Genomic DNA, 27545 nt, shown 5'->3' with positions numbered 1-27545 from the left:
TTCAGGAGGAGAATCAGGTGATGTTAAAAAGAGAATGTGTGACTGTAGACAGGAAACCAGTGAACACTGAGTAAACAGTATTTGTAAGTGATTCCTGTAGCTGTACCAAATGCGTTCTTACCATTTCATGCCTCTTAATGAGATAAGTTGCCTTATTATTAGTTATTGTAAGTTATTCTTGTCCTATAACAAGCCCACTCCCAGATCTGCTAAGGCTTAGTAGATCTAGGAGTGAGATTGTTATAGGACAAGAATAATACTTAAAAGAAATCAGCTCTCTGAAAAATCAAATACATTGCTAGAATCTGTAAGGGTTTCTTTGCTGCTTAAGTTTTGGCTAGAGGAAAGCTTTTAAAGAATGATTGGCAGCTTTATCCCATCAGTTATCAAAAAGCACAATCCCCTTGTGAGCTAAAGGAAGGTTCCAGAAGAAGCAGAGAATGTCTGCATCAGAAACAGCTTTCAAACTTATTTCCAAAAATATATGGTCTAAAAGAATCATTTTGTCAACTGACCAAGCAAGGCTTTTACTTCTCTTAAACATAATTTATTAGTTTCCTCAAAAATCTGTACCCATCAAGTAAAAAAACAACAACAAAAAACAACCTAACCCTCCCCCCCCTTTCTCTCTCTCTCCAACTGTTAATGACCATATGTGGTTTTTGCTGTGTGTAACCAATATGTTTCAATGTCATTTATTTTTCTTCATATTTTAAAGGGTCAAACTGTGGGTTGTGTAAGCTTAAAATATGTTAAGCTGATACATTGTTACATATCAAAATGTTTTAATAGCACCAAAATGTGTTGATTTTTCTTGCAAATTACCAGTGTTTATAAAATCAGTAATACTTTGGTTTTTTTCCCCTTAGGTTACTGGGACTGCCCAGATCTAAAATGCTGTATGCTTACAACCCTAGTAGGGATAGAGAAGTTGTAGTGAATTCAGTGTTTACAGCTACTAGACATTTTCACGTGTCTCCTGTTCATAGCAGGGTGAGTGTTGATGTACTCTTGGAAACTATGCAGTGGCAGTGTGCCAATGCTTCATGTTTATTTTGGCCTAAAGTTTTTGTTCTGTGTTCTTTTTCCATGCTACCCCCAACTCATTCTTTCTCTGTATTTGTTAGCTTGGGTTTTTGTTTCACTTATACTTGGATATATAAGGAGAAAAAATCCAAACTCCTACAATAAGAGAGGCTCATTTTAAGATGGCTCAGAAAGGAAAGAATTCGTTATTGTTAAGATGCTTTGTTAAATCCCACTCTACTGTATGTACCATAGTGCTTCTGTGGAGTTCAGTAGTTCAAAGGCCTGAAGCTGTTTATAGCCTTGGATTCTCAATCTCTTGAGTATAGTCCTGCATGTTCCTTATAAAACAGATTTACAATACAATGATTTTTTAAAAGATTTTGGATTGCAGTTATAAAAATAACAAACTTCAGGACAATTGTTTAACTAAAACTCTCTTTGTGAAACTTAAGAACATCTGAAGTATGTAAAAAGTACACTGCGGTGCTCAAGTTGACAAAGCCCAGATTTCACCCTCTTTTGGTGTGCTGGTATTTTTTTTTCCCATTTGCTTATATCCAATCACATTTTGACTAGGGCTGAATGAATGGTTCAGCAAACAATCTTGAACTTGATTCACATAAATGAGGAAGAGTTAGGATTTTCCAGACATAAACTTGATTTTGTTTTTATGAGTTAGGCTCAGATTTGGTTGCCAAACTGTATGCCCAACCTTAACTGTGACTCAGTTCATTAAGCATCATATAGCTCATGCATTGGTTCACTTCACAGTCTGTACTGAACTACAGAGAACCGATTGTTGGGCTGAAAAGTTTTTGGACATTGGTATTGTGTAGGTGGACAAGCTTTTCGAGCTTTCTGTTAAGTGTCCTCCTGACCATTTGATATCCTAAAACTTCTAGGCTCAACATTGCACATTGCTGAGTGCTCTCAGTTTTTGTCTTTATTGGGAGTTGAGTGTGCTCAGTACCTGGCAGGATGAGGCCCTGCATTTGTGGGGTTCATGCATCTGGATTCATATATAGAAAGGTCTGATGACAGATGATGTCAAAGGGAAGGAGCTGCAATTAGCTGTATTGAGCAGCAGGCTTTTATGTTGTCTCTTTAGGTGATTCCAGCAATGGGAAAAATGTCTTTCAGAGTCCTCTTTCTGCCAACAGAGGAAGGCTATATTGAAAGTTCATTATTTATAAATACCTCATCTCATGGAGTACTTTCATATCAGGTAACTTTTCAATTGACTCATGCTTCAAAAATGACCTCTAAAGACATTAACTTAAAAATATAACTTTGAAAATATGTTGAATTCCTGACATAACCAGGATAAAGGGAGCAAAGATTGCTGTTGACTAAGACCCTGGTCCTACAAACATTTATGTATGTGCTTAATGTTACTATCATTATTGGGACTACTCATAGTAATCCACTTAAGCACGTGTGGAGTGTTTGTAGGATGGGGGTCTCCGTCCACCTGCCACAAACAGCTGCTTCTACACCATGTGCCAGCATAGCAAATGCTATGCTGGGATGTAATATGTATTAGAAGTGTTTAGGAAACAGACTTACTGAGTCCTGTGTAGGTGGTCTTTCAGCTACGCTGGGGTTCTTTTGTGATAGATGCAGTGGAGTCTCACAGGGTGGAAGAGGTAAGTTGTAGCAGTTTTAGGCTTCTTGAAAAATAAAACAAAAGGGTAAGTGATGGCTGGTGACCTGAAGACTCCTCTTATTCTGGTTACCTGAAGAATTCAGCACGTATTTCTTGAGTTATTTGACATTAAAATATTTTAAAGGAGATGTTACATATTTGCTGTTTTTTCCTGCGCTTTGATTAATTTTTAAATTAATTTCCTCTGTTTTAAAAAAAATAACACCAACTTGAACCACATTGCCCACTCCCTCATCCTGAGACTGCTATAGGAAAAAAAATCTCAAAATGAGATGTAGGTCAACTGACTTGAAAAATATACCTGATAATGCACACTATTGGTGTGTGGCACTGGAAGAGGCTCAGAAATGTGGTTGGGATTTTTTTTTTAGGGAAGCTAGAAGAACAATATACTATATGCTGATTTATCATCTCACTTTTATGTCCAGCTTCTTGTCTCATTCATTTAGCTTGTTGCTCTTCATACATCTCATTTCACCTTGTCCTTTTGTGGACAAGTTTTAGGAAGATGTTTTATAAAATGGCCAGTCATTTCACTCACCACTGAGGCTGAATGTATTAAACCAAATTCATTCTTAGTTGTAACGTACAAATTTCGGCAGAGCTACTAACTTACAGCAAGATTTTACTAGTCTGCAAAGATTTTTAAGGCAGTCATCTTTAATGGAATAAAGTAAGAGCTTTTAACTGTAACAGGCCACAAACTCTAGGGTAGGCATAACTTCTGTGGTGCAGGGGGCATTATGATGCACTGTGACAGCTAAAAGGGTATAAAACACATTTGATGTTTCTAGACCATATTTATATTTCAGTGAGTATGTAAAAAAAAAAAAAAAATTTTTTTTTTAAATGTTTCTTGTGGAAAATCCACTGCTGTGATTTTGAGTTATGGGAAAATGAGGGTGAGTATACTTTTTCACCTTAAAATAAAGCAAAGACATCTCTTTGGATCAGTAAGCAAAATACATTCCAAAGTTAACATGTGGCTCTTTCACTGAAAAAAGTTTTGGGGGTGAGGAATAAGAAAGCAATAGAAGAGACTGAAAATTCACTTCTCAGCATGTTCAGTGTGCATCTAAGATTTTAGAAGAGACTAATGAACCCTCTGCCCTACCTGTGACATCACTAGGGTTGAGGAGAACTGCACATTTTGTCTTCTATGATTCATGTAGGTTTTGGGGCTGCTGATAGGTTGGCACTGATGTACAGGCTGGATAAAGGAAACAGTGAATACCTTATTGAAACACAATCAGCAAAATCATCTTTAAATAAAACCTGCCTTAATATTAGGGGCAGAGGATTATCCCAGATGTGGAAAAATTAAATTCTTTAGCTTTATGATCCCCTCATGTTTCTATTCCATTCTGCATTTCTCTGCAGATTTTAAGCTTGTTTTAAAAAGTCGTATTCTATTGTGAAGATGTAATGTGCTACTGCTCTGTTAACGCAGCTTTGAAGAAAACGACGTTCAGTCAAATAACAGTAGTAAAAATATGAATTCAGTCATTCCCCATGCCGTTCTTCTCAGTGCTCTGTGAACAACAAAGCCTACGTCGTACATTTTAAAGATGACATGGAATTTTTAAAACAAGTTCCCTCTTTTGCTTCTAGGTAAAAAAGGCGTGAAATGTGTGTTCTCCCTGAACGTTCTTTTTGATAGAAAAGCTGTTGGCCAGAGGTGTCTGATATGGTGCAGTTCACAAGAATCAGCAGCAGCATCCACATATATGATGTGTCTATTAAAATTGCCTGAAAGAGAATTTGTTTTTAATTGTTTGGAGACACTTATATGTTACATTGATGGGTGCCCTTTTATTAGGGATACATCATAATGTCTGAATGAATGAATGCACAAAGGGACTTATAGTTACTTTTTAGAGTAGAACTCTCTGCACAAAATGCTGCATTACCTTTTGTTTTTAAAGTGTAATTTTAAAAAATAGTTGATTTCTTGGAGTCTTACTAGCAAAATGAAGTTTCATGGTTTGTGATAATTACCTAAATATCAAATGTTGGAATAATATACTGTTTTTACAACAGGTATTTGGAATGGGATCGATAGGAACCTCTCCAGAAGATTCTAATAAGCAGCTAGTGAATACCTGTTTACTACTTCCACGTATCCAAAACATCCAGATTTCACCAACACGGGTACAGTATGCTTTTTTTAAAAAACACATTAGTAAACTTAGAAATACTTGCAAATAATATTGTAAGTTCCTGTATGCAAATAAAGACATATATTAAAGAATCTTTACTTGTGTTACTAACTAATTTTTTTCTAAAACTGACTTCAATTTGCATCACTGGAGATTTTTAAATTTTTGCATTTCAGTAAGATTCACCCTCATACAACGTGGTCAATCTCACTTTCTCTTAGTCTCATTTTCTGGTTTCTGTGCGGTGGCACAAGAATGTAATGGTAGGAATTACAGCATGGTGGGGAGGTAAAGTTTTTAAATTAAAAAATTGGCATGAACAGTTGTTTATATGGTTAACTTGTGTATATTTGTTTACAGCTTGTTAAATTTCTTTTTTATCCGTGGTGCCTACAACTGGATTGAAAGCTCCCCAGAATAGTTATTAATTTAAAGGTGACCTGCAGAGTTAAAAACATTGTGACCTTTTCTGCATGTCAATAATGTATAAAATATGCCCATAGAGATTTTAAAAAGTTATTAGCCTGTTTGCCACTGCCTTGAATCTTGTGTAATCATTTGTGCCTACACAAAGTTTGAATTAAATGCTGCTGTATCAGAATGGTGACCTCTCTCTCTCTCTCTCTCTCTCTCTCTCTCTCTCTCTCTCTCTCTCTCTCTCTCTTTGTTTTGAAGGAGTTCAAGGCATTTGAGGGTCAGACCCATTGTCTCTTACTTTAGGGCTTGTGTACATATGACAGTTATTCCAAAATAAAATGGTGTGAATTTAAAGCAGAGCAGCTATTCGAGAAAAATTCCCATGTATAGATACTCTGATTCTGGAATCAGAATACCTTGTGCTGGCTTAGCGTAATCCATTTCCAAAGAGAGGAGAATGGGAGTAGCTGTCAAGAGGCACAGCAGCTATTGAGGGAAGGGGAGACTCCCAGGGAGGAAGGTGGAAAGGAAAGTCAGCAGAAACCCATAGGCAGGGTGGGTAGAAGGAAGAAGGTGATCAGCCGCTTCCTGGGGAAGAGGCATGACAGTTTGGGCATTAATAAAGTCCCTCCCCCCTCCTTTTTTTTTTAAACTATACTTCATCCCCCATTTTAAAGCAAATCTGTATTTTAATATAAAAAAACACAGGAACCCCCCTAACCCCCCCAGCCCTTCTCTAGTTTAAAAATGTGGCTTTCCTTCTGTGGTTTGTTTGTGCCTGTGACTTTTTCTTCTGGACTTGCAGTCTTCTGATTTGGGCAGGACCCTTCTGAATTTAGGGAGTGAGTCCACCTCATTCTCAGTTTCACTTTAAATAGTGAATGTATGTGCAGGGTCTGGTAGCTGTGGGATTCAACTCACTCTGCTTAGTTCAGACATAGAGTGAGCCAAGTCCATTAAAAAATATATATATATGTGGAGATATACCTATCTCATAGAACTAGAAGGAACCTTGAAAGGTCATCGAGTCCAGTCCCCTGCCTTTACTAGCAGGACCAAGTACTGATTTTGCCCCAGATCCCTAAATGGCCCCCTCAAAGATTGAACTCTCAATCCTGGGTTTAGCAGGCCAAGGCTCAAACCACTGAGCCATCCGTCCTGGACACTATGCAACCTTCTCGCCACTTCTCAGTTTACACATAGTGTGGGTAATTTTTTAGGGAGTTTTTTGGAATTTCACAGTAGTCAAAGCAGCATACGCAGCTTAAACTTCTCTAACAAGTCCCAAAATAATCTGAGGCCTTACAGCTTCTTCTTCTTCAGGAATTCTCTCAGGCTATGTAGATGCCGATCTATAAAAAAGGGAAATAAGGACAACCTGGGGAATTATAGACCAATCAGCTTAATTTCAGTACTCAGAAAGATAATGGAGCAAATAATTAAATAAATCAATTTGCAAACACCTAGAAGATAATAAGGTGATAAGTAACAGTCAGCATGGATTTGTCAAGAACAAATCGTGTCAAACCAACCTACTTCTTTCTTTGAAGGGTAGCAAGCATTGTGGGGTGGGAGGGGGAGCGGTAGATGTAGCATAGCTTGACTTTAGTAAGGCTTTTGATGCTGTCTTGTATGACCTGTTCATAAACAAACAAGGGAAATACAACCTAGATAGAGCTACTATAAGGTGGGTGCATAACTACTCTCTGGGAACGGTTTTCCAACAGTTATCAGTGGTTCACAGTCAAGCTGGAAGGGCATAACAAGCGAGGTCCTGCAGGGATCAGTTCTGGGTCCAGTTCTGTTCGGTCTGTTCATCAGTGATTTAGATAATGGCATAGAGAGTACACTTACAAAGTTTGCAGATGATGCCAAGCTGTGAGAGATTGCAAGTGCTTTGGGGAATAAGATTAAAATTCAAAATGATCTGGACAAACTGGAGAAATGGCCTGAAGAAAATAGGATGCAGTTCAATAAAGACAAATGCAAAGTACTCCACTTAAGAAGGAACGATCAGTTGCACACATACGAAATGGGAAATGACTGCCAAGGAAGGAGTACTGCATAAAGGGATCTGGGAGTAGGGTGGCCAAACAGGAAGTATGAAAAATCAGGACGGGGGTGGGGTGTAATAGGAGCCTATGTAAGAAAAAGACCTCAAAATTGGGACTGTCCCTATAAAATTAGGACATCTGGTCACCCTATCTGGGAGTCATAGTGGATCGCAAGCTAAATACGAGTGAACAGTGTAACCCTGTTGCTAAAAAGCAAACATCATTCTGGGATGTGCCTAGGAGCTTCAGGGACATGGAGCAGGGTAGGAAGCCCTGCCAAACCACCTCCCCCACCCCATATCACCTCGACCCGTGCCCCCACCTCCCCCACTTCCAGCAGTGCCCCGGACCTCTTTCTCACCCTCCCCCAGCACCCGCAGCCCCCACCCAAGTTTTAGTCAGGTGGGTATTTTTCATAAAAGTCATGGACAGGTCACGGGCCGGTGAATTTTTTTTTATAGCCAGTGACCTGTCCATGACTTTTACTAAAAATACCCATGACAAAAATATCCTTAATCATTGTGACAAGTACAGCTTGTTAACACCACTTTGGACAAAACAGGGAGAGTGTGTGTGTGTGTGTGTGTGGAGGGGGGGAATAGCTCTTTAGGAATAGAGAACTAGAGATTTAAGACAGAAGAAATCCTGGAGGAAAATCCCAGTTGCAGCCAAGATCACAGAGGAGGCTTATTGTATATTATTGTTTTATTTACTATTAAAGCTAAACTCCTGGGAGGGAGAGGGTTTGAACAGTACGTCCCTGATCCAGCAAGCACACCTGTGTGCAAATGTTTACAGAATCAGACTAAGTGAGGCCCTATCTAGGGTAGGTTGTGGACACAGAGGGAAATTACACTCAAATTTACACTCCGCACAACCCCTCTGGTGCTAGTTGAACAATATTTTGGAAACAGCCCAGCCAACAGTCTGTGATGTTTTCTCTGTTTGGATGGGTAAAAGTATGCTTCACTGATGATGATTATTACTCAGAACCACCAGGCTGTTTTTTTTTCCTTTTTTTTTTTAATGAATTATCAGAATGTAATAATATGAAGTAGAATCCTTGAACTTTTATGGCTGGAAAGGGAGGGAATGTACTAGCTCAGCTGGTCCAAGCTCTTGCTCTTTCTTTAAAAGTTTCTGTCTCTGTATGCTCTCTACTGGGTGCGAACCAAGAAGTGACTTGAAGATTTGTAGTAATTTTGACACTTACTCAGTCAAATCTGTTTTTTTCTCCCTTGGAAAATTAGCATTCTTCCTCTATTCCCACCCTGCACACTTCTCCCTCTAATCCCCTGGCCCACTTTCCCATTTATTTTGCCATTAAAAATGTGTTTTTTAAGTAAACTGGGATTTTTGTTGGAAATTATCTTAATCATCAAACCAATTGCTTCTTGCTTAATGGACAATTTTTACCCTTGTTTGTATCTACTATCCCTGTATGTTCAGTACCATATTCAGAGCAAAACAAAATGTCCATAATAGCAAACTGCGTAATCATACCTTCATAATTGCCCCTTTTGCCCATAGTAATTAATTAGATGAAATAGTCTCTAGTTACATTTTTACAAACTGATAGGAAGCTTAGAATATCCAAAATATACCAGTGTATAATGGCCCTGTATTAAAGACCAGGTTGATTTTAATATTTGTGTTTGCATGTGTGTGTGTTAGAGCTGAATGGAGAATGGTAATTCTGTTTCATGAAAGATTTCAAGATTTGATTTCTTTTCAATTCAGAAAGCAAACCAAAAGTTTCAGAATTCTCCATGGAAGGGAATTACCATTTTCCACGAGTCCTAACTCTGAGGCCCCTCACCTGGCAAGCTGTCCATGAGCCCAGGCTGCTGAAGAGCTGTAAGCTTAAGATCTTAGGAGCCAGGACTCCCAGGGCTTTGCAGGAGCCCATCCTGTGTGTTGCTCAGGAGCCAGGCAGGCATGAGCAGGCAAGAGCAGAATTTTATCAGAATTCAGGCATATCTACAGAACCTTTCAGCTTTGGCAAATCCTGATGAAAAACCATTGAGCTGAAATTGTGTGTGTGTGTGTGTGTGTGTGTACAATATAAAATATATAGAGAAGCTACTGTAGATTTGTTAATAGGTGAAGGGAATCAAAATAGGTCCATTATTCCTGTCACACAGGGCTCATTCTAGATTTTTTCGTTATGGGTCTTTGCTTTTTCATTTTGCTGCTTATGAGAACAAGGCACTGTATAATTTCACATTCTGCTATGATTCATATGCCATAGCAGTTTTCTGTGTTATAGGACAGAATACTTACACAATCAAGAAGTGAAGATGAAGGTGGTGAAGCTTTTTTTCATGGAAGTGTAGTGTAGTGATTCTAAGATTCCTTATTTTGTCCTCTCTTTTGTGATATATGTATCCTGTCAATTATATAAGACACCTGGCTTGACAGGCGATGTATATTGTCTGTCGTAGCACAATGAAGAACTCTTTTCTTTTCTGAAGTTGCCTTTGTATATTTAAAAAATCCCTATAGACAGCAGATGAACATAAAATACAGCTGTGTTTTGGAATTTTTCTTTCCTTTCTTTTTTTTAGTAGCTTCACTCTTTTAAAATACCAAATTACAGCATCCAGGGCATTCAAAACAAAACCATTATGATTGGGATTGGTTAACTGGTGCACCAAATTGGCTACTTGACTACTGCGGTCCTAGCAATTGTGGGCAGCAAAAGGAAGGCAGGAAACCCCTGATCTAAGGCATTTAAAATCTAGGCTGGCCAGAGTGCAATTCAGAAATATAGTAATCACCATAAAAGTTGGGGGAATAGAACTCCGTTGATAGGTCATTAGGATCCAAAATCTGGGACAATAATAAATCATCTTGTGAATCCTCTTAAGGATAAAATTTTCTCAAAGCATGTAGTGCTTTCATAAGGCTTGCCTCATCACGTAATCCATGATTTAAGGGTTTAAGATAAACTTCATCCTATAAGAAGTTGTTAAATCACATTTGATACATAAGGGGGAGGTGACATGAGAAATGAAACATGACATGAGAAGCCTCCAAAATAGCAGTGAGGGCCAAACTGAGAAGCGGTATACGACTAGGAGACAGAATAGCCTTTACTCCAAGCAGAGAGAGAAGTGGCTCAGACAACCCTATAAAAAACTTGAGTCAGAGCATTACATTTAGTTGACCTTTTATCTGGAGAAAATCTGAAGAGTCCTAACTGACCAAGCACTTTGAGCAAAGGAAAAGAATGCATGAAGTAGTGGTGTATTGGCTAGTGAAAAAAATATAGTTCTTTCCAGGAAGGTTCAGAAGGGAAATCTAAGTTGGATAAGATATATCAGACCAATTAGCTGACTTGAAAGTGGTCTGCTCACATATGCCCATTTTCTTGTTGAGACTCCACTGCCTGTAATAGCTGTGGAAGGTTAATTAATGATACACATATTGGATTTAAGAGCTTGATCTAGTTGCATAATTTGATTAGGACAAAATAAAGGTGAAATTGCAAAAAGAGGTGAATTGGTGAATTGGTGAATTCCTCAATAGTGCTGTGCTAAAAAAGGAGGTTTTTTAAAATTGTTTTTTAAATTATGTGATTAATCTTTGGAGGTGTTAGAACTCCCCCTTGTGGGATTCTGCAATATTTGCTATATAAACTGATTTAATACCAAAGAAATCATGTTGACTTTTTGTTTTGTTGTGCTCTTATGCAATCACACATCATGTTATAAAAAAAGCTTTATGCATGTGGTGAATTTACTGTGTGATAAAACCACCTTATCTGTAGAAAAAGGGTTCAAAGCATCTCCTCCTGGTTGTATTTCTTTCAGGATTTTAAATGCATGTCTCTTCCCTGAGCAAATATTGGAATGGATTTCCTGTGAAGTATTTATGCAAAGGCTCATCAAAAATAAAAAATATGCATTAGGGTATGGCACCTTTTAACATTGCTTTCACAGTTCTGCCTCTTTCAACTTCAAATTATTTCATTTTTTTTTTAAAGGAAAAGATTGAGTAGATTACACTGGTTCCTTGCACCTTTGGAGACCTTGATTCAAATTTGAGTGAGGTCACAAATGAAAAATGAACTGTGATCTTAAATTAGTCCCCAAACCATCATGTAATTTGGCATAATTGACAGTCACTGATAAGGAGAAGCACAGAATTATTATGGATCGGTGGTATGACAAACTATGTCTGACAGTATTTCACATAGCTTGCATGCATTAAGTCTGACTTTAGACAGTGCTACTGCACGAATAGTTTATAAGCTTGCAAAATAAACACATTCATTTTTTTTCTTTAAAAATTAATAAAAAGATGAAGCAACGGAAAACAATTTCTCTGCTTTGTGTTATTTTATTTCTTTGTTTTAATCTGAGGCCTGAATATCAGGGCTGCATCCAGGAAATCTAACCAGAAATTTAGCCTACCAGCAGTTTTTAAAATGTGTTTCAAAGAAAATATACAGGAAAACAAGGAAAGAAGCCTTTATTGTATGTAAAAAAGGCATTATCGGAGAAAATCAAGTAGGAGCTTAAGATTTATAAAGGACCATCATATGTTGCTGCTGTATGTTTAATAATAGTTTGACGTGAAAGTAGGAGTGGAAATGATACAATTTCTCATTAAGCAGTGATGTTGGCTGCCTTATTACCCTAAAATAATAGTCAAATTTAAAAAAAACTACACCACCGTATCTCCTTGCTGATGTTACTGTCAGGGATTGACAACATTGCCATTTGTTTTTCGCTGTTTTGTTTGTTTGCCTTTTGCTTTTCCTTCAGCTAGTACAATGAAAATAACGAAGTGAACTTCACATTCATTTATAGTCAGTTTTCACTGGGAGGTTCTCAGTGATGCAATGTTTGGGTGGCATATATTGCGCAAAAACATGTATCTAAAACCAGTGATTTAGATTTACAGATTTCAAAAACAAATGAAACTGTTAGCTTTTGTGTAAAAGCTTGGCCTTCAGAAGCTTACATTTTGGAGAAAAAAAAAACTGTATCTTTTGCAATCTCAATAGAAATGTAATGGGATTAATTTTTATTGGCCTTACAAAATGTAAACTTTGGGCCAAATTTGACTGGATAGAATCTGTTAAATCAAACTCTTTGAACTGTTGTCTTAATTTTTACTTTTCTAGGCAGAAACTACGAATGCCAGTCTCTTACAAGTTCATCTTGAATGCAGTTTACACAATATGTGCCAACAACTTAAGGTATGAATGTACATTTCATTTTAGGGCTGTCAATTAATTGTAGTTAACTCATGTGATTAACTAAAAAGTCTGTTTACATTTACAGGGGATAATGCTGCCCGCTTCTTATTTACAATGTCACCTGAAAGTGAGAACAGATGTTTGCATGGCACTTTTGTAGCTCGCATTGCAAAGTATTGTCAAGTGATTAAAAAAATTAATCATGATTAGTCACACTGTTAAACAGTAATAGAATACTATTTATATAAATATTTTAGATGTTTTCCACTTCTGTCTTTTGGAATCTCAAGGCTGTGAGAAGTCTGGGATCCAGATTACTTTTCTTACCTTATACCTCACCATACTGTTTAAGGTCAGCTGGATGCTCTTTCTCTCAGTCCCTGAGCTTGGATACTGTTTGTTGCACATCTGAAGGTTCTCCACCTTTGGAATTCATTCTGCTAGTCTGTTTATAGTACATCTTATTCAGAGTGAAGGATTTTACAAATGAAAATGTTTTACAGTCCCTAAGGCCAGACCTTCCAGTTGAAACTACTGTTATATTGGGATTCTTTTGAGGCTTAACCCTTAGTGTCGTTTTAATGTTTTTTATTATTTATCACTTGTATCACTATAGCACCTCGGAGTCCAAGTCATGGACCAGGACCCCATTGTACTATGCTTTTGTTTTACTTTTTTGTGTAGGTGTGTGTGTGAACGGAGTGTTTGCAGAATATGCCTTGGAGACTGCAGCTTTCTGTTTATCCAGAAAGAGGCGCAACATTGCCAGGGAAGGCTTCCCCACGCTGCCCCGAGAAAGTGCCTGTTTGAGTGGAATTTGCTCTCTGTACCTGTGCAGTCCTTTGCCTCTACTGAGAATTCCATCAAAAGTTCTAATTACTGCCCCGGGATTGCTACCTTTGTGATGCACGTAGAACATTTGTCCATTAGAATTTGGCTGAGACCATCAATTCAGTATGTTTTATTCAGATCAGCTTATTTTATGAAATTTCTCCTCCTTTTTTCCACCACCTTTTCCCCTCCTTTATGTCACTCTAGAGTTGCTGTTTTATGTCTGACGATCCGGTGCTGCTAAAAATGAGCTTAGTACTAAGAATGGAAAACTCCCAACAGGAATTTGTGGATCACAGACAGTACTTACTGGAGAATCTTTTTGTAGTTTATGTAGCAGTGGACAAAACTGAGACCTCAGGTAAGTGCAAGATGTGACTGTTAATTTTAATAGAAATTGTTTTTATATACACTTCAGAATCTGGTATCACAAATATATTGATCTCAGTGACATCCTCTTTATTTTGCTGTTTAATGCGAAGGCCACATTAGTGAAGTGAAACTGTTTAACATTTTGTGTTTAATGCAGAATTACTGTGGTGGTGTTTCTTAATGAAAGAGGTAGCAATTCTCTGCCGTTGTAAACTACGTTTGTTACATTCTTTTCTTTTTTCCTTAAGATTTGTGTGTGGAACAGAAACCTCCTTTTCTTAGGAGTCTGTTTAAATAGTACAAAATGTGTGGTGTTGATGATTGCTTTTGTTTTCACCTTTCAGGAAAAGTGCAATTAATGAAAATTGTAGTATTCTAATTTCTAAGGAATTAGATTAACAGAACTAGGCCTGCAAAGAAATCAGAACCTAGAAAAAGCAGGCTTTGTGGAAATTACTGTAATAATATAATACAAAGGATCTTCATATCATCATTTTTGGAAGCTAGAATGCCACATGCAAAGTAAACATCTACTTAAATTTTTTGTATCATTCGTTTGTTGGGTAACTAGATAATTTTTCTCCAAATCCAAGGGGTGAGATATCTTTGATTTTTAATTATTTATAGTGCACCATCACCTTTATAATTGTTTAGGTTTTTTGGAACGTTAGAACAAAAATATAGTTTTCTGCCAATTGTACTGTCTGGTAGAAGAAAAAATGACTCATGAAAACAGATAAATGATTCAATTATCACTTTTACCACATTTCAAGTCTGGGTGCAAAACACATTTATCGTTCTTCTAGAGCCTGCTATGTAGTTGGAAGGGTTGGTAATTGACTGGAGTGATACTTACATTTGACTGATGGAGCTGATATATCTGGAGTAAATCTATTTTTCCCTCACATCTGAGATAGCAGTGTTTTGTTGCACTGAGTTGTGGAAGCATATTTATTCTTACACTTGTGGATAAATGTTCACATCTGTTATGTCCAGAGGTATGGCTGTAACATCCTTTTTAATGGGTTCAGGAGATAGAAGAGCATTTTAAAAAACCTATACACTTCCTCAATATAATGCAAATCATAAATCCCTATACACTAGGGTAAAGGCCTGTCATAATTCCTTTTATGATGCTGGCAATGGGAAGTTATAGATCTTTTGCCTTGATGAACCTGTGGGCAGCTTTTCAACTTCAGATAATAATGTTTAATTTTCTTTTTGTTGATGTGCTTAGTTAAGAGATACTTGGAGACTGCGTCTCTTCTCACTACACCAATATAAATCGAGAATAACTCTGTTGAAGTCAGTAAGCTAGATCATGTGTACTGTGGCCTGCAGATTTGGGGAGGAGGCTTTAGAGCACATTTGTGAATCCCTGATCTTGGGATTACTTTGGCCCCTACAGTGACTTAGTGCAGTTTTAGCCACACCCCTCTCCAGCAGCCATACTTCGTATTGTTTGATGATCTATTGATTTTGCATTAATTATTTTGATTACTTAAGAATGCCTAGTTTTCACTTTGAGACTTGGTAGGTTCTTGTCCCAAGATCATGCCCACTATTTATTAAAATTACTGTTCAGTTGGGAACCTCAATGTGCATGGTTACAACATTCATATTCAACACTGGAACAACCGTCTGTGTTTGTAATAGTTTTATTAACACAGTGAGAAAAGTTACAAACACTCCAGCCCAGCAAGGTGGATAGAGATAATTCAGAATATATCTCTGAGCATTCATGTACTCGCACCGTCCCTTGCAAAAGGACCTGAAGTGTTTGCTATCATCCTCATCATCAGACTTATCATCACCGCCAGTGGTCACCACCCTGAGGTCTCCCAACAGTTACATCTCCCACACAGGCCGGAATGCAACTTTTATAATGTGTTACACTGTCACTATTCCTAATGCGTGTTCTCATTTCCTCTTTTCCTTATTTGTATTTCATCACCCTACTAATGATGGGGTGCCTTTCTCCCTTAGGTTACTAGCCTATTTATCTCAAGCTTGTTAATTACCATGGTACTCTTGTGGTCAGACCTCTGCTGATGTACCTAACTTAAAATATCCCAAGCTGGTATAAATTGGCATCTTGTGGTTACCTGTCAGCAGTTCAGTTATTACTGCATTCTGTCTTGTGTCTTTTATAATCTAGGGTTACTCCAAGTTAAGTGCGTTGGTGAAGGCTTTTGGACCTTATGCTTTGTTACCTAAGCTATTGTTTTACAGGCCTTGTGATGGTTCTGCCTTAACTTATACCCCTGTCTTACTTGGCAATTACCTATTCCTATGGACTACACTATACCATGGCCTGGAAAAAGGGAGGTTATGCTGGCTCTGTGGATAGGGCTGTGTGCCAGCTGGGGATTTAGGAGCTGGTGGTAATGCCAGCTTTCCAGCTGATTTTTGCCACCATAATTAGGGCCCAAGATATGGTGTGAGAGGAGAGTCAGGCCCAATGTGTGATTAACTTCTGATTTTTACAAGAGACATATTTTTTTCATAGAATTATTCTATCTTCTAATTTTCATTTGAATACGTTAGATATTGTTTCTCATATTAATGTCTGACAAAGCAGTGGCACTTTGATCTTTGATACTTATTTGGATGTTCATTTTTTTGGACAGATGATTCCACAGTAAACATGTATGCATTGCATTCAGGGAACAGCGTTTTACATATACAGGTAATTATGTTCTTCATGCAATCATATTTGGAGGTATTGAATTTAATTAGGATATTAACTAACTTGACTACTTACTTTTTGCAGTCTCCAAATAGAACACTTATTTATTTTAAGATGCATTTAACACATTTAAGTTTGTATAATGTCCAACAGAATTTGTAGGTTGTAAGCTACAGCTCAGATAATGATTTTTAATGTGCATGTTAACCTAAATAAAAGCCACAAAACTATTTATCACATATGATAAATGACAGTTCCTTCTAAGTTTGTCATGAAGATGAATTAAACAAATACTAAAAATATAATAATAATGGTAATAGTGCTACAGGGATTGGTAATATATCATTTTAATGCAGGACATACAGCGTTTCTCACAAAAAGATACATCATCTGTGCAGTTTGAGCCAATACAACTTCCTTCTTCAACCACAAATTTTACAAAAGTTGCTTCCATTGTTTGTAAAGGTACAGTATGTATACTTTGTGTATATAATATGATTACATGAGGTACATATTTACCTTATAAGGTACTCTGAAAAGGATCAAGACCAACTTGTCTGTACAACTTTGCTTTCTTAAAACATACTGGGCTAGGGCGAGAGAGAATTCTTTATACTTATTTTGTTTCCTTCTTATTTCATATCAGTTCTGTCACTCTCACACACATGTGCTCTCTCTCTGTCTCTCCCCACACACACCCCTGATCTTGAATTCAGTACAGGCCATATTAACAGGAAGGAAAAGTGGGTGACCAATAAGATTGTCAGCTGATTGTCAGCATTTATTGAATGTACTTTTTAGGTTCCCTTTAATCATTTGGATGATTCTTTTATTTCACATCTACTTAAATAGTACACTTTTGTGCTTGGGTGGTAAATTTTTATGGCAGTTTTTGTAGGGATGGTTTGAGAGAATTGCCTGAGTCAACAAAGCATGTTTGTGGAAGAGCTAGGGTTAACATTTAGAAGCTGCTGTTTCCAGTCAGTCCCATGCTCTTACCACTAGACCGGGGCGGGCAAACTTTTTGGCCCGAGGGCCGCATCGAGTTTTGGAAATTGTGTGGAGGGCCGGTAATGGGAGGCTGTGCCTTCCCAAACAGCCAGGTGTGGCCCAGCCCCTGCCTCCACCCTCTTCTACCCCCCCTTGCTTGTCGCCCCCTGATGCCTGCCCCCCTTGCCTGCCCTGTCCAACTGTCCCATTCCCTGATATCCCCCCCGGGACTCCTGCCCCAACCCCGCTCCCTGTCCCCTGACTGCCCCCAGAACCACCGCCCCGACTGCCCCCCCCACCCCATCCAACCCCCCTCCCCTTTCTGACTGTCCCCCAGGACCCCTGCACCCATTCAACCCCCCCATTCCCTGCCCCCTGACCACACCCCCACACCCTGACCACCACCCCAAACTCCCCTACTCTCTATTCAACCCCTCTGCCCCCTTACTACACTGCCTGGAGCACTGGTGGCTGGCAGCGCTATAGTCACATCTCCCAGCTGGAGTCAGCCACGCTGTTGCCACCGCGCAGCACAGAGCACTGGGTCAGGCCAGGCTCTGCAACTGCGCTGCCAGGCTGCCCAGAGCATTGTGTCAGTGGCGCGGCGCGCTGAGGCTGCAGGGAAGGGGAAACAGCAGGGGAGGGGCCGGGGGCTAGCCTCCCTGGCCAGGAGCTCAGGGGCCGGGCAGGAGGGTTCCACGGGCAGTTGTTTGCCTACCTCTGCACCTAGACCATGTCCATGAGAACCCCTGCAGTAGATCAGACTTCATTGCACCATGATCCCCTTCTGACCACCACAATTACTATACGACCCCTGGAGCGGGGACTGAAACCTGAGCCTCACCACTCAGGGCTGAAGCCCTCAAGGTTTTGCTTTGACCCCGGGTGGTGGGGCTCAGGCTTTGGCTTTGACCCTGGGCTCCAGCAAGTCTAATGCCAGCCCTGGCGACCTCATTAAAACAGGGTCACGACCCACTTTGGGTCCTGACCCACAGTTTGAGAACTGGTGATCTACTGTATTATTTAGTTTCCCTAACTCAGATCACTGTTGTCATGCAAACTTCGTCACGTATGTACTCAGTACTGCCCTGCACATTTTTGTTATACTTTCACCCTCCTGATCAGTGCTTCCAGATTCTTTCCTCTGCTTCTTATAAAAACGTGTTTTTTGTTTTGTTTGTCTTTTGTTTTGGGAGTGGTGACGGGGACAACAAAATACATTTTCTCAAAGAGTTTACTTCATAATGAGTGTGAGACTCGTCCTTCTAAGAAAGAGAAGGCAAAGAAGGCAGTAGAGGAGTAGAGTGAGTTTTTTATTTTCCCAGGCATGCTTTTATTTATTGAGGGTAACAGCTTGGGTCAGTAGCTAAGGTAGCGGACGGGAGTCAGGAGACTTGAGCTCTGCCACTGACTCGCTATCTGATCTTGGACAATTCAGTTTTATGGTCTGATTTTCTGAAGTGCTGAGCACCCATGAAACCCTTTTAAGTTGATACTAAACACATCTGAAAATCAGAATATTAACGTTCACATCCCTTGATTTTGCCCTCTGTAAAGTAGAGCTGTTGATACAGACTTTTCTTTGTAAGGATCTTTGAAATCCTTACATGAAAAGCATTATTATTACAAAGATTTTGTTCAAATATATGTTTACTTTTCATTTATACAGCTGCATCATGTGACAATGAAAGCCATTATACTAGTAATGTGAAGATGAATCCATTAAAAGGCACCACAACACTAAAAGCATGTCTTTCCCGTCCTGTGATGGAACGGTAGGTTGATGGTGGGATTATTTTAAACATTCGCTAGAATTCTAAGGAAACTGTAAAATGTGCTCAAATATATGCTGTAGAGTCAAAGCAAGCTAACTTTCTTACTTCATGGTAGTAAGCATGAGTGCTCAGACTGCTGCATATTGTTTCTGTGTCTTTCAATAAAATAAAACCCTGCAGCATTTCATATTTCATACGCACAAACTTCCAAGATTCAGTAAGAAGAAATCTGAACAGTTAAGGTCACAGAGGCCTTATTTAGCATCTGAGATAAATTTACATATCTCTTTTTCCAGCTTTATGGGAACAATACTCTAGTGGAAAACTGGAAATTGAACGTTTTTTCTAATCTTGACTCAGTAGTGTTATCACAGCTACCACATTATAACAGGGAAAGCGCTAGGCAGCATTGTACTCTAAAGTAGTGAGACAGTAGTATGACTAGCTATCCATCCCTCTTAGAGTTGCACTTTGTCTTCTGATTTTTACTGTATTTTTAATAAAATAAGTTGTTCTTCATCCAGAGTCCTTAAAAACACTCATTTCCCAACAGTGATACTTCTGTCTGTCTGTCTGTCTGTGTGAATTGCTTTGCATGTTTAAGGACCCTTGCATTTTTAATCTGTGTTTCTCTACAGGTATTTTGGCATTGACCCTTCTGCAGCATTATTTCACATAGAGCCACATCACAATACTTCAGGATTTTGGTCTATATGGTTTACAAACAAATTTGACTTTAACATTGAACTAAATGATGTCTTTATAGCCAGGGAAACTAAGAACATTTTAAAGGTAAGTTTTATTTTAGAATCCTATAATGCCTTTTCCTAAATGTAAAAGGGTTCAGTCCTTCAAGATGCTGAGCAGGTTCTTTGAGGAGCTGAGTGTCCTCAATTCATATTGAATTCGGTGGGAGTTAGTACAAAGTACTGTGTGCCTTTATCAGGGTCCAGAAGGCTGTGGTCCATTATTCAGTGTGATGTTGGTTTTAATATATGTTAGAATAAATTCTGGCTGCAGGAGCAGTTGTACGTGTGCATTGAAGTACAGAATTTTACCGTCATAGTCAGTGTTCTCACAATTGCTGCTTGTGCTATTGGTACGTTAGGAGTGAATCTCTCTTCATAGGCTATACTGGAAATGTTTTGGTGAGTGGTCGAGTTTTTTGTAAAGTTATTTTAAGATTTTACAAAAGAGAGGCCTTATTTTTAGAAGTTTAGGCAAAAAAAATTATGTAATTGCTTCATTAGAACAAACAAAACTGATGTGTGCATGCTCAAATGACAGACTGGGCCTTGAATTGGCCATTTGTGCACTCAGATCCCAGATTCATATGTGCAATCACAATAGTTGCAAAGATAAATTAGGTGTGCAAATGCATGTGCCTAGAATTTTTAAAAATCAAAATGCAGTTGTATTTAAAAAGGTACTTTACAGTGTCCTGATAAGTTTACCCTGATGACCAATGTTTTTTACGTATGTATGTATAGAAGTTAAGAATTTCATGATAGTAGAAGCAAAACAATTAGGAGAAAATATCACTTTAGAAGTATATAATTAATATCCAAAAGTACACTTAAATAATTCTTATGGTTTTGATTAAAAAAACAACCAAACAATTTTTGGCCAATATGATCTGATCTGATTGTTTCCTTCTAGATTCTGAATTTCACTGAACCCTTGACTCTACCTCCAGGCTGTTGGAATGTATTTTCTTTGAAGCTCAGTGTCAAAGACACTGTAATAAATGTATTTTCTAATGTATTTTTGGCTACAAATGTAGGAGTGATGTTTGCGATACCACTACGGATTTATTCAACTCTGTCCAAGGTACTGTATTCCACTGACTTGTATATTACATACAAAAAAACCTATGTTGATGTTGTTTAGCTTGCAAAGCCAAGTGCTCAGAAGTGGGGAAATGACAGATTTGCAGTTGCCCATGCACTGAAATACTTCCCCTTGATATATCCATCCCATGCACTGAAGTAGGGGCCCAATGGAAAAATAGTATATGATCATGTAATTAAAGATTGTATCATATGTATGCACAAAGGAGCACATAATTAAGGTTCTGTTTTTTTAGATCTTACTGTTTCTAGAGCCTAGTAATCTTCATTAATGGGTATTAGACTTTTTGGAATAGTAAATCATACAATGAGGGATGGGGAGGATCTACTGGGCCATATTTTCAAAGGGAGCTCAATCCAACCACTGTTCATGCAGAATCATAAAGCGGTGTATCATCCATCCAAAACAAGGGCTACAACGCTTCAGACTTACTGTTCTTAAATAAATTTGATTAAAGTTTGTAATATTCATTGGTTAAATGTATCTAGATTTATTTTATTTATAGTATTGCTTTGTCAGATATTCAAGCATTGTTTTTCAGCAGGGGGATCTTCATTTTGAAGCCATAGCACATTGTGATATACACTGTTACTTGGGAAAGTCTGATACAGGTAGGTTTATTTTATTTTTAGCCTCTATTAGCAGATTGGTACTGTAAAAAAAGTAGCCAGAAAATTTTTTGTATTTGTTGCTGGATTTGTAGTACAAATATATATATGATTAGTACGAGTAAGTTTTACATCATTTAAGAATATCCTGATTTCTTAAATTGTTGCTCCTCTGCATGGATTTTTAGTAACTTGTAGCAAACACAATATTCCAGATTTTTAATTCCTGCTCTCAGAACTCAAAAATGTTTGAATCAGTTCTAACTTTCAAAATATATTTTTGACTTTAATGGAATTTGTTTGTTCAAGAAAATTATCAGTAATTGGAAAAGGGGAGCTAAAATGGAAATGATTATTCAAAACTAGCGGGTGCTATAACATAATTTTGCACCATTTTAGAGATATTGAACTATGATATGTATATCCCATTGACATCCATTAAGAGTTCTGCTCAAAAATCTGTGATGAAATATAGCCCTTAAATTCCAAATGTAAGATACAGCAAAAAAAAATGTCCTACTTGAACAATTAGTTGTACACATTCCAATTTACACACACGTGTACCTATTTTTTTTAATAACTTTGTTGATACCAGTTTTTCAAGTTATGGGACAGAGTGATAAAGGTAGTAAATGTTGTTTTAGTAAAATATGGGAAATCTGTTATCATTTTAGCAAATCTGTTTTGGAAAGGAAGTTTGTCTCTGGACCAGTCTACGTGGAATGTGGATTCTGAACTTGCAAGTGAGCTTTATGAAAGATGGCAGAAAATAAAACATGGGGAAGCCTGCAGGTTTGTAAAAGACTGTTCATGTAGTAAACTTCAAATTGTATTATAAGAAACACGTCTTGCCATGCTATACTAGTATACTTGAAAATAAGAGCAAAAACTTTCACACTCTGGTGCCTTAAAGTTAGTCTTCTCATTAGGTGTCCTGAGATTCAGAACAGCTAAGCACCTCATCTCCCACTTAACTCAGTGTCAATAATTGTTGTAAATACCTGAACATTGAGTGTAAATAATATTTTGATTGTAGTAACTTCTCCACTTCTACTTCACTCTGAAAGAAAACAAAGCATGTTACACAGGATCAAATATGGAAGCTGCACAAATCCTCTCTGTCAACAGGTTGCACAGTAGTCTTTTCAGGTCATGGGTTTTCGATAGGTTTTAAGCTCTTTCTTCCTTTACCTAATGGATGCGACACATTGGGGACATGGGGAAGGGAGAAATGTGTGTCTGTGCGTGAGCATTGACATCAGCCCCTTTCCAGCACGAGAAAATGGGACTGTATGAACAGGGAGTTATTATGTTACAGCTATGAAAGCAGAGGTGTAAGGGACAAATGGATGGTTAATGCAGGGTCACAGTCCTATGGGCATTATTTTGTTAAAAGACCTTTTTTCCCCCCAAGAAAAAGTTCTTTGCCATAACGAAGTGCTCCTGGAAAATTGATGTCAAGAGAGTAAAATCAATTTCTTTTGGTTTTAACAAAGCTTTCTGTTTTCACCAATTAAACAGGAGGAATTTTTTGGGAATGACTCGCATTGCTCACCAAAAGAAGCCTGAAGAGGAGGAGTCATTTGCTTTCTTTTTGCCACGTTTGATTACAGAGCCTGGCCTGACGCTAAACTTCAGTGCAACAGCACTTAAGAATAGTATGGTAATGATAACTATTTTCAGGCTTTATCGAAGTTTGTATATTTTTAGCTAGTTTAAATTATGAAGATTCCAGTTCAACAGTATTAAGACACAATGTTTTTATATTGTTTTCAAACTGATTTTTAAAAAGGTTTTTGGAAAACTCCGTACCAGTACATCTCAAGACAACAGTTTCTTATACCTGATTGGCTCCAGTTTAAATTGTTGAAATATCTAGTTTAATACATTAAGATAAATTGAGGATTTAGCAATATACTGTAGATCTCACCTTCTGAAATGTTTATTAAAGCGTTCATCAGCTAGAGTAGAGTAGTTTATTATAAAACTAATGAATAACATGGAATAGTATGTTTTGACGTGCTGTGATCAGGGCCAGATCTAGGGGCTGGCAAACAGGGCAGTCACCCTGGACACCAGCTTTCAGGGAACACTGAACTGCTGTCCCACCTTTTCCCTCCCCCCCTTCCCTCCCGATTAGGTGTTTGTTTTGTTTTACTTGACCCTCGGGGGCCTGAAAACATGTTCTGTGCTGGCAAGCAAAACATCTAGGGCTGCTCCCGGCTGTGATGATCTTTACTGTTAGTGATGTTTATAATTCCACATTAATCTTTATCACACCATGCATACATCTTTTAAGAGTGAATATTGTGCTTGTGAAATGTCCCAGATTGGGACTATCAGATGACGTATGTCTTCTTGGAACGGGACTGTCCCCAGCAACTCAGTTGTCATTGGGCAACTTTTGGTCACTACTAACCTGGCCTTGGTTAGACCCTGGCATATGGCGATGAAAGGCTTCATATGCAAATATTATTTATTATCTTAATATTCAATATATGTATGTTAAATTATTAAGCAATAGCATGAGCCAGCTAGTCCCCCATCATTCATATTTCTAAGTGAGGAAGAATAATGTCTTACACACTTTACCTGTTTCTTTGGGTAAACTTTATTCCTGTCTACCAGTGTGACCTGATAATAAATCAAAATAAAAAGAATATATCTTGAAAAGGTAGCCTCTCTTTTTGCATGTGTAGTTCTTCAAGCACTATCATTTGCTTTTGCATATAGAAACATTGTACACACTTGCCCAGCTTTTGCATGTAGTTTTGTGCATGTAAAATTCTAATGTGCAAAAAGAGAAGTCATGTTGAGCCTCCTTTGAAAATGAGGCCAATATTACCAATGCAGAATTATTTTATCTTGTTTTAGAATTCTCGCACACAAGTATGTAGTTCTAACCTTTTCCCCCCAAACTGTTTAGGTAAAATATTTTGTGCTAAGAAACCCCTCATCCTTCCCAGTTACGCTACAACTTCTGCCTCTGTCTTACTATCCTGATCCCCAGGCATCACTGAGTCTGCTCAGCAAATGGTAATGAATATAACATTATCTCAGAATACTGATATTCCTTATTAGTGATCTGTTTCTGTCCCTTAGCATTGTTACTCAGCACTTGTTTTAACATTTTTAAAAAATCATAAGTTACCTGGAGGTATGGTTCCCCATAATCTTAAATCCATTTTTGATGGTTTATAATAATCACGTTTAATCTACCTTGGTTGTATGTTATATGACTGTCTTTGCGGATATAACTATTATATAAGAAACCCTAAGGCATGGATTCAACAAGTACATGCCTGTCAGAGGCTGAGCTGGTCTTTACTGGGGGTTGGGACATAGCCTTCACCTGGGGAGGTAACGCCATGAATCAAGGGTTCTGTGATGGGGCCATGTGGCTCAGAATTAGGCCTTCTGGGAGAAATAAAGGCAGCCTGAATTCAGTGAGGGAGCGTTTAGGGGCACTCAAAGGAGTAGGAGGGTTATGGGAACTGCTCTACACAGACAGACTCTCTGCTTTAGTTTACATTTCAAAGGGTTTACTACTATAGCTGCATTGGCAAAGCCTGCAAATGAAGATGCTGCCTATATCACCAAAATGAGTTCTTTTCTCAGGATAGTTAAGCCAGTTCCCTGAATGACATGAGAGTTCTTTGACTGGTATAAGCTGTGTGGAGAGACAGGGAAGAGATGGGAGAAAGGGACCAATTTTAAGTCAGTTTGACTACTCACTCTCATTCTTATAATCATTAGGATTAATCACATGCTTAAAGTTGGTCACTTATTTAAGTACCTTGCTGAGTCAAGGCCCAGATCTTTATTTAATTGCTTCCTCAACACCATAATTCTATTGAATGTACTCAAACCAATAACTATATTTGTGTGAATTCTAGAAAAGAATGTCCGCAAATATTCATTCCAATTTTTTAACAAATGTTCTTCGCATTTGCATCCTTTTGTATTTACTTCCAACAAATTTTCTAGCAAGTGCTGGAAGTAATGTTCACTGAAGTGATTTCATTTAATCAAATATTGCAGAATTGCATTAAAAGTGAGTTTTGAATTCATATTTACGAATATTCAACAGGAGATGCTTACTTCTAGGAGCAGTGTTTATCCTCATCGAACAAAAATTTGTTTGGTGTGTCCTTTCCAAACAGCCTGAGTAACAAATATCAAATACTTGCAACTGAATTGTTCACAGACAGATCAAAAATTAGTTGCAAATTGTTTTTGCAAATTAAAAATAAGTTAGAGAAAACCACAATCTATTCCTGGGAAATTCATGAACAACAGAAGGAGGGACAACATTTATTGAATAAATTATTCATTCTGAATTTTTCACTGATCTCTGATATGAAATGTTTCCTAAAGATTATATTGGTGGCCAACGATGTTCTGCTTTTGTTTACATCTTACTTAGGAATTTCAGTTGTTGATTCTTGTATAATCTTTGATTATAATATTTCACTTTCGGGGGAGAAAAATCTGACCTTGCCCAAACATCATCTTGTTTTCTGAGTGAGCAGCACATTCATGAAACTTAAGTTATAATGCAGTCCATTAATATGCAGATCTTTGTTTCCGTAATATTCCACATCTGCCAAAATGCAATGGTAGAAGTATTCTTGCCCTAAGAATAAGTACCGGCTATAACAATACTGTAGTTTCTCCAAAAACGTGTGCAATGATATTTTGACAAACTAGGTTTAAATACTTAAATTCTTGTCTTGATTTATTTAGGTTTGGCACAAATGTGCAAGCTATTAATTTCACAACCACTGAATTTAGGCTCATGGAGGAGTATGCACACAGGGTAAGATGTCTAATTTTGACAGAAAAAATATCTGACAAATTAGAAAAATAAACATATATTCCTAGCTGCATTATATTTAAATTTGCTTCTGAGTGCTGTTTATAGTCATTCAGTCATAAGTTCTTTCGTCTTGCATTCGATCAGGGGTCGGCAACCTTTCAGAAATGCTGTGCCGAGTCTTCATTTATTTACTCTGATTTAAGATTTCGCGTGCCAGTCATACATTTTAACATTTTTAGAAGGTCTCTTTCTTTAAGTCTATAATATAGAACTAAACTATTGTTGTATGTAAAGTAAATAAGGTTTTTAAAATGTTTAAGAAGCTTCATTTAAAATTAAATTAAAATGCAGAGCCCCCCTGGACTGGTGACCAGGACTCAGGCAGTGTGAGTGCCACTGAAAATCAGCTTGTGTGCTGTCTTTGGCACACATGCCATAGGTTGCCTACCCCTGCATTAGATTCTATGCTTGCCAGTCTATTTTTTTCCAGAGTTTGCTTTTGTTTTTGGTGTTTTTTTTTTAATTGGAAGCTTTGTGCTTTCAAAAAGGCATTGTGGGTTCAAATCATATACTAAACTTGTGTTTAATGTTGATCATGTACTCGTGGGGTTCTGCCCTATAGAGCTGACTGATAATTTTATAAAAAAGAAAATTGAATTGATGTAGTAATTGGAACAGGGGACTAGAAATCTGTATTTCTGATTCCCCATCTCAGGCCCCTGGCTTGCTGAGAGACCTTGGAGAAATCATTTAATTTCTCTGCCTTAGTTTCCATTTGTACTTAGGGGTTGATTTTCCCCATATACTTCAGAAGTAACTTTTGAAAGGATGGAGGGAGCATTTCTCAGATGCTAGTCATTGAAAAAGAGAACATAGCTGTAAAACAGTGCATTTATTATTAAAACTCCAGATAGAGTTGTAGCATGAAATCCTGGCCACACTGAAGTCAATGGCAAAAATCACATTAACTTCAATATGGCCAGGATTTCACTTAGAGATGTTAAGGCCAGAGGTATGACCTATGGCCTGACACAGGCCAGATAATTTCACCCAGCAATTCTCTATATAAAACTAGG

General features: G+C 37.9%; 1 protein-coding gene across 5 annotated transcripts in view; it reads left to right on the top strand.

Annotated features, from left to right (window-relative positions):
* Positions 1–27545, top strand: part of TMEM131L (transmembrane 131 like) — a 120499-nt gene that overhangs the window by 60618 nt on the left and 32336 nt on the right. For 3 of the 5 annotated variants that reach the window (XR_004000513.1, XM_030563481.1, XM_030563479.1), the window contains exons 5-19: positions 870–993; positions 2138–2254; positions 4736–4846; positions 12460–12534; positions 13573–13726; positions 16368–16426; positions 16783–16891; positions 19086–19191; positions 19830–19983; positions 20851–21021; positions 21584–21653; positions 22325–22442; positions 23172–23313; positions 24577–24686; positions 26397–26469. Coding sequence is in view for 4 of the 5 variants with exons in the window: in XM_030563481.1 (XP_030419341.1) it covers positions 870–993; positions 2138–2254; positions 4736–4846; positions 12460–12534; positions 13573–13726; positions 16368–16426; positions 16783–16891; positions 19086–19191; positions 19830–19983; positions 20851–21021; positions 21584–21653; positions 22325–22442; positions 23172–23313; positions 24577–24686; positions 26397–26469 (1693 nt within the window). In the remaining variant the exon portion in view is untranslated. The remainder of the gene's footprint in view (positions 1–869; positions 994–2137; positions 2255–4735; positions 4847–12459; positions 12535–13572; positions 13727–16367; positions 16427–16782; positions 16892–19085; positions 19192–19829; positions 19984–20850; positions 21022–21583; positions 21654–22324; positions 22443–23171; positions 23314–24576; positions 24687–26396; positions 26470–27545) is intronic. The other 2 variants (XM_030563480.1, XM_030563482.1) reach the window with 2 other exon arrangements.

This window comes from Gopherus evgoodei, chromosome 5 (genome assembly GCF_007399415.2).
Source record: "Gopherus evgoodei ecotype Sinaloan lineage chromosome 5, rGopEvg1_v1.p, whole genome shotgun sequence".
In the NCBI taxonomy this organism is placed as follows: Eukaryota; Metazoa; Chordata; order Testudines; family Testudinidae; genus Gopherus; species Gopherus evgoodei.
The sequence above is the reverse complement of the archived record's forward strand: the minus strand, read 5'-3'. Positions and strand labels throughout refer to the sequence as shown.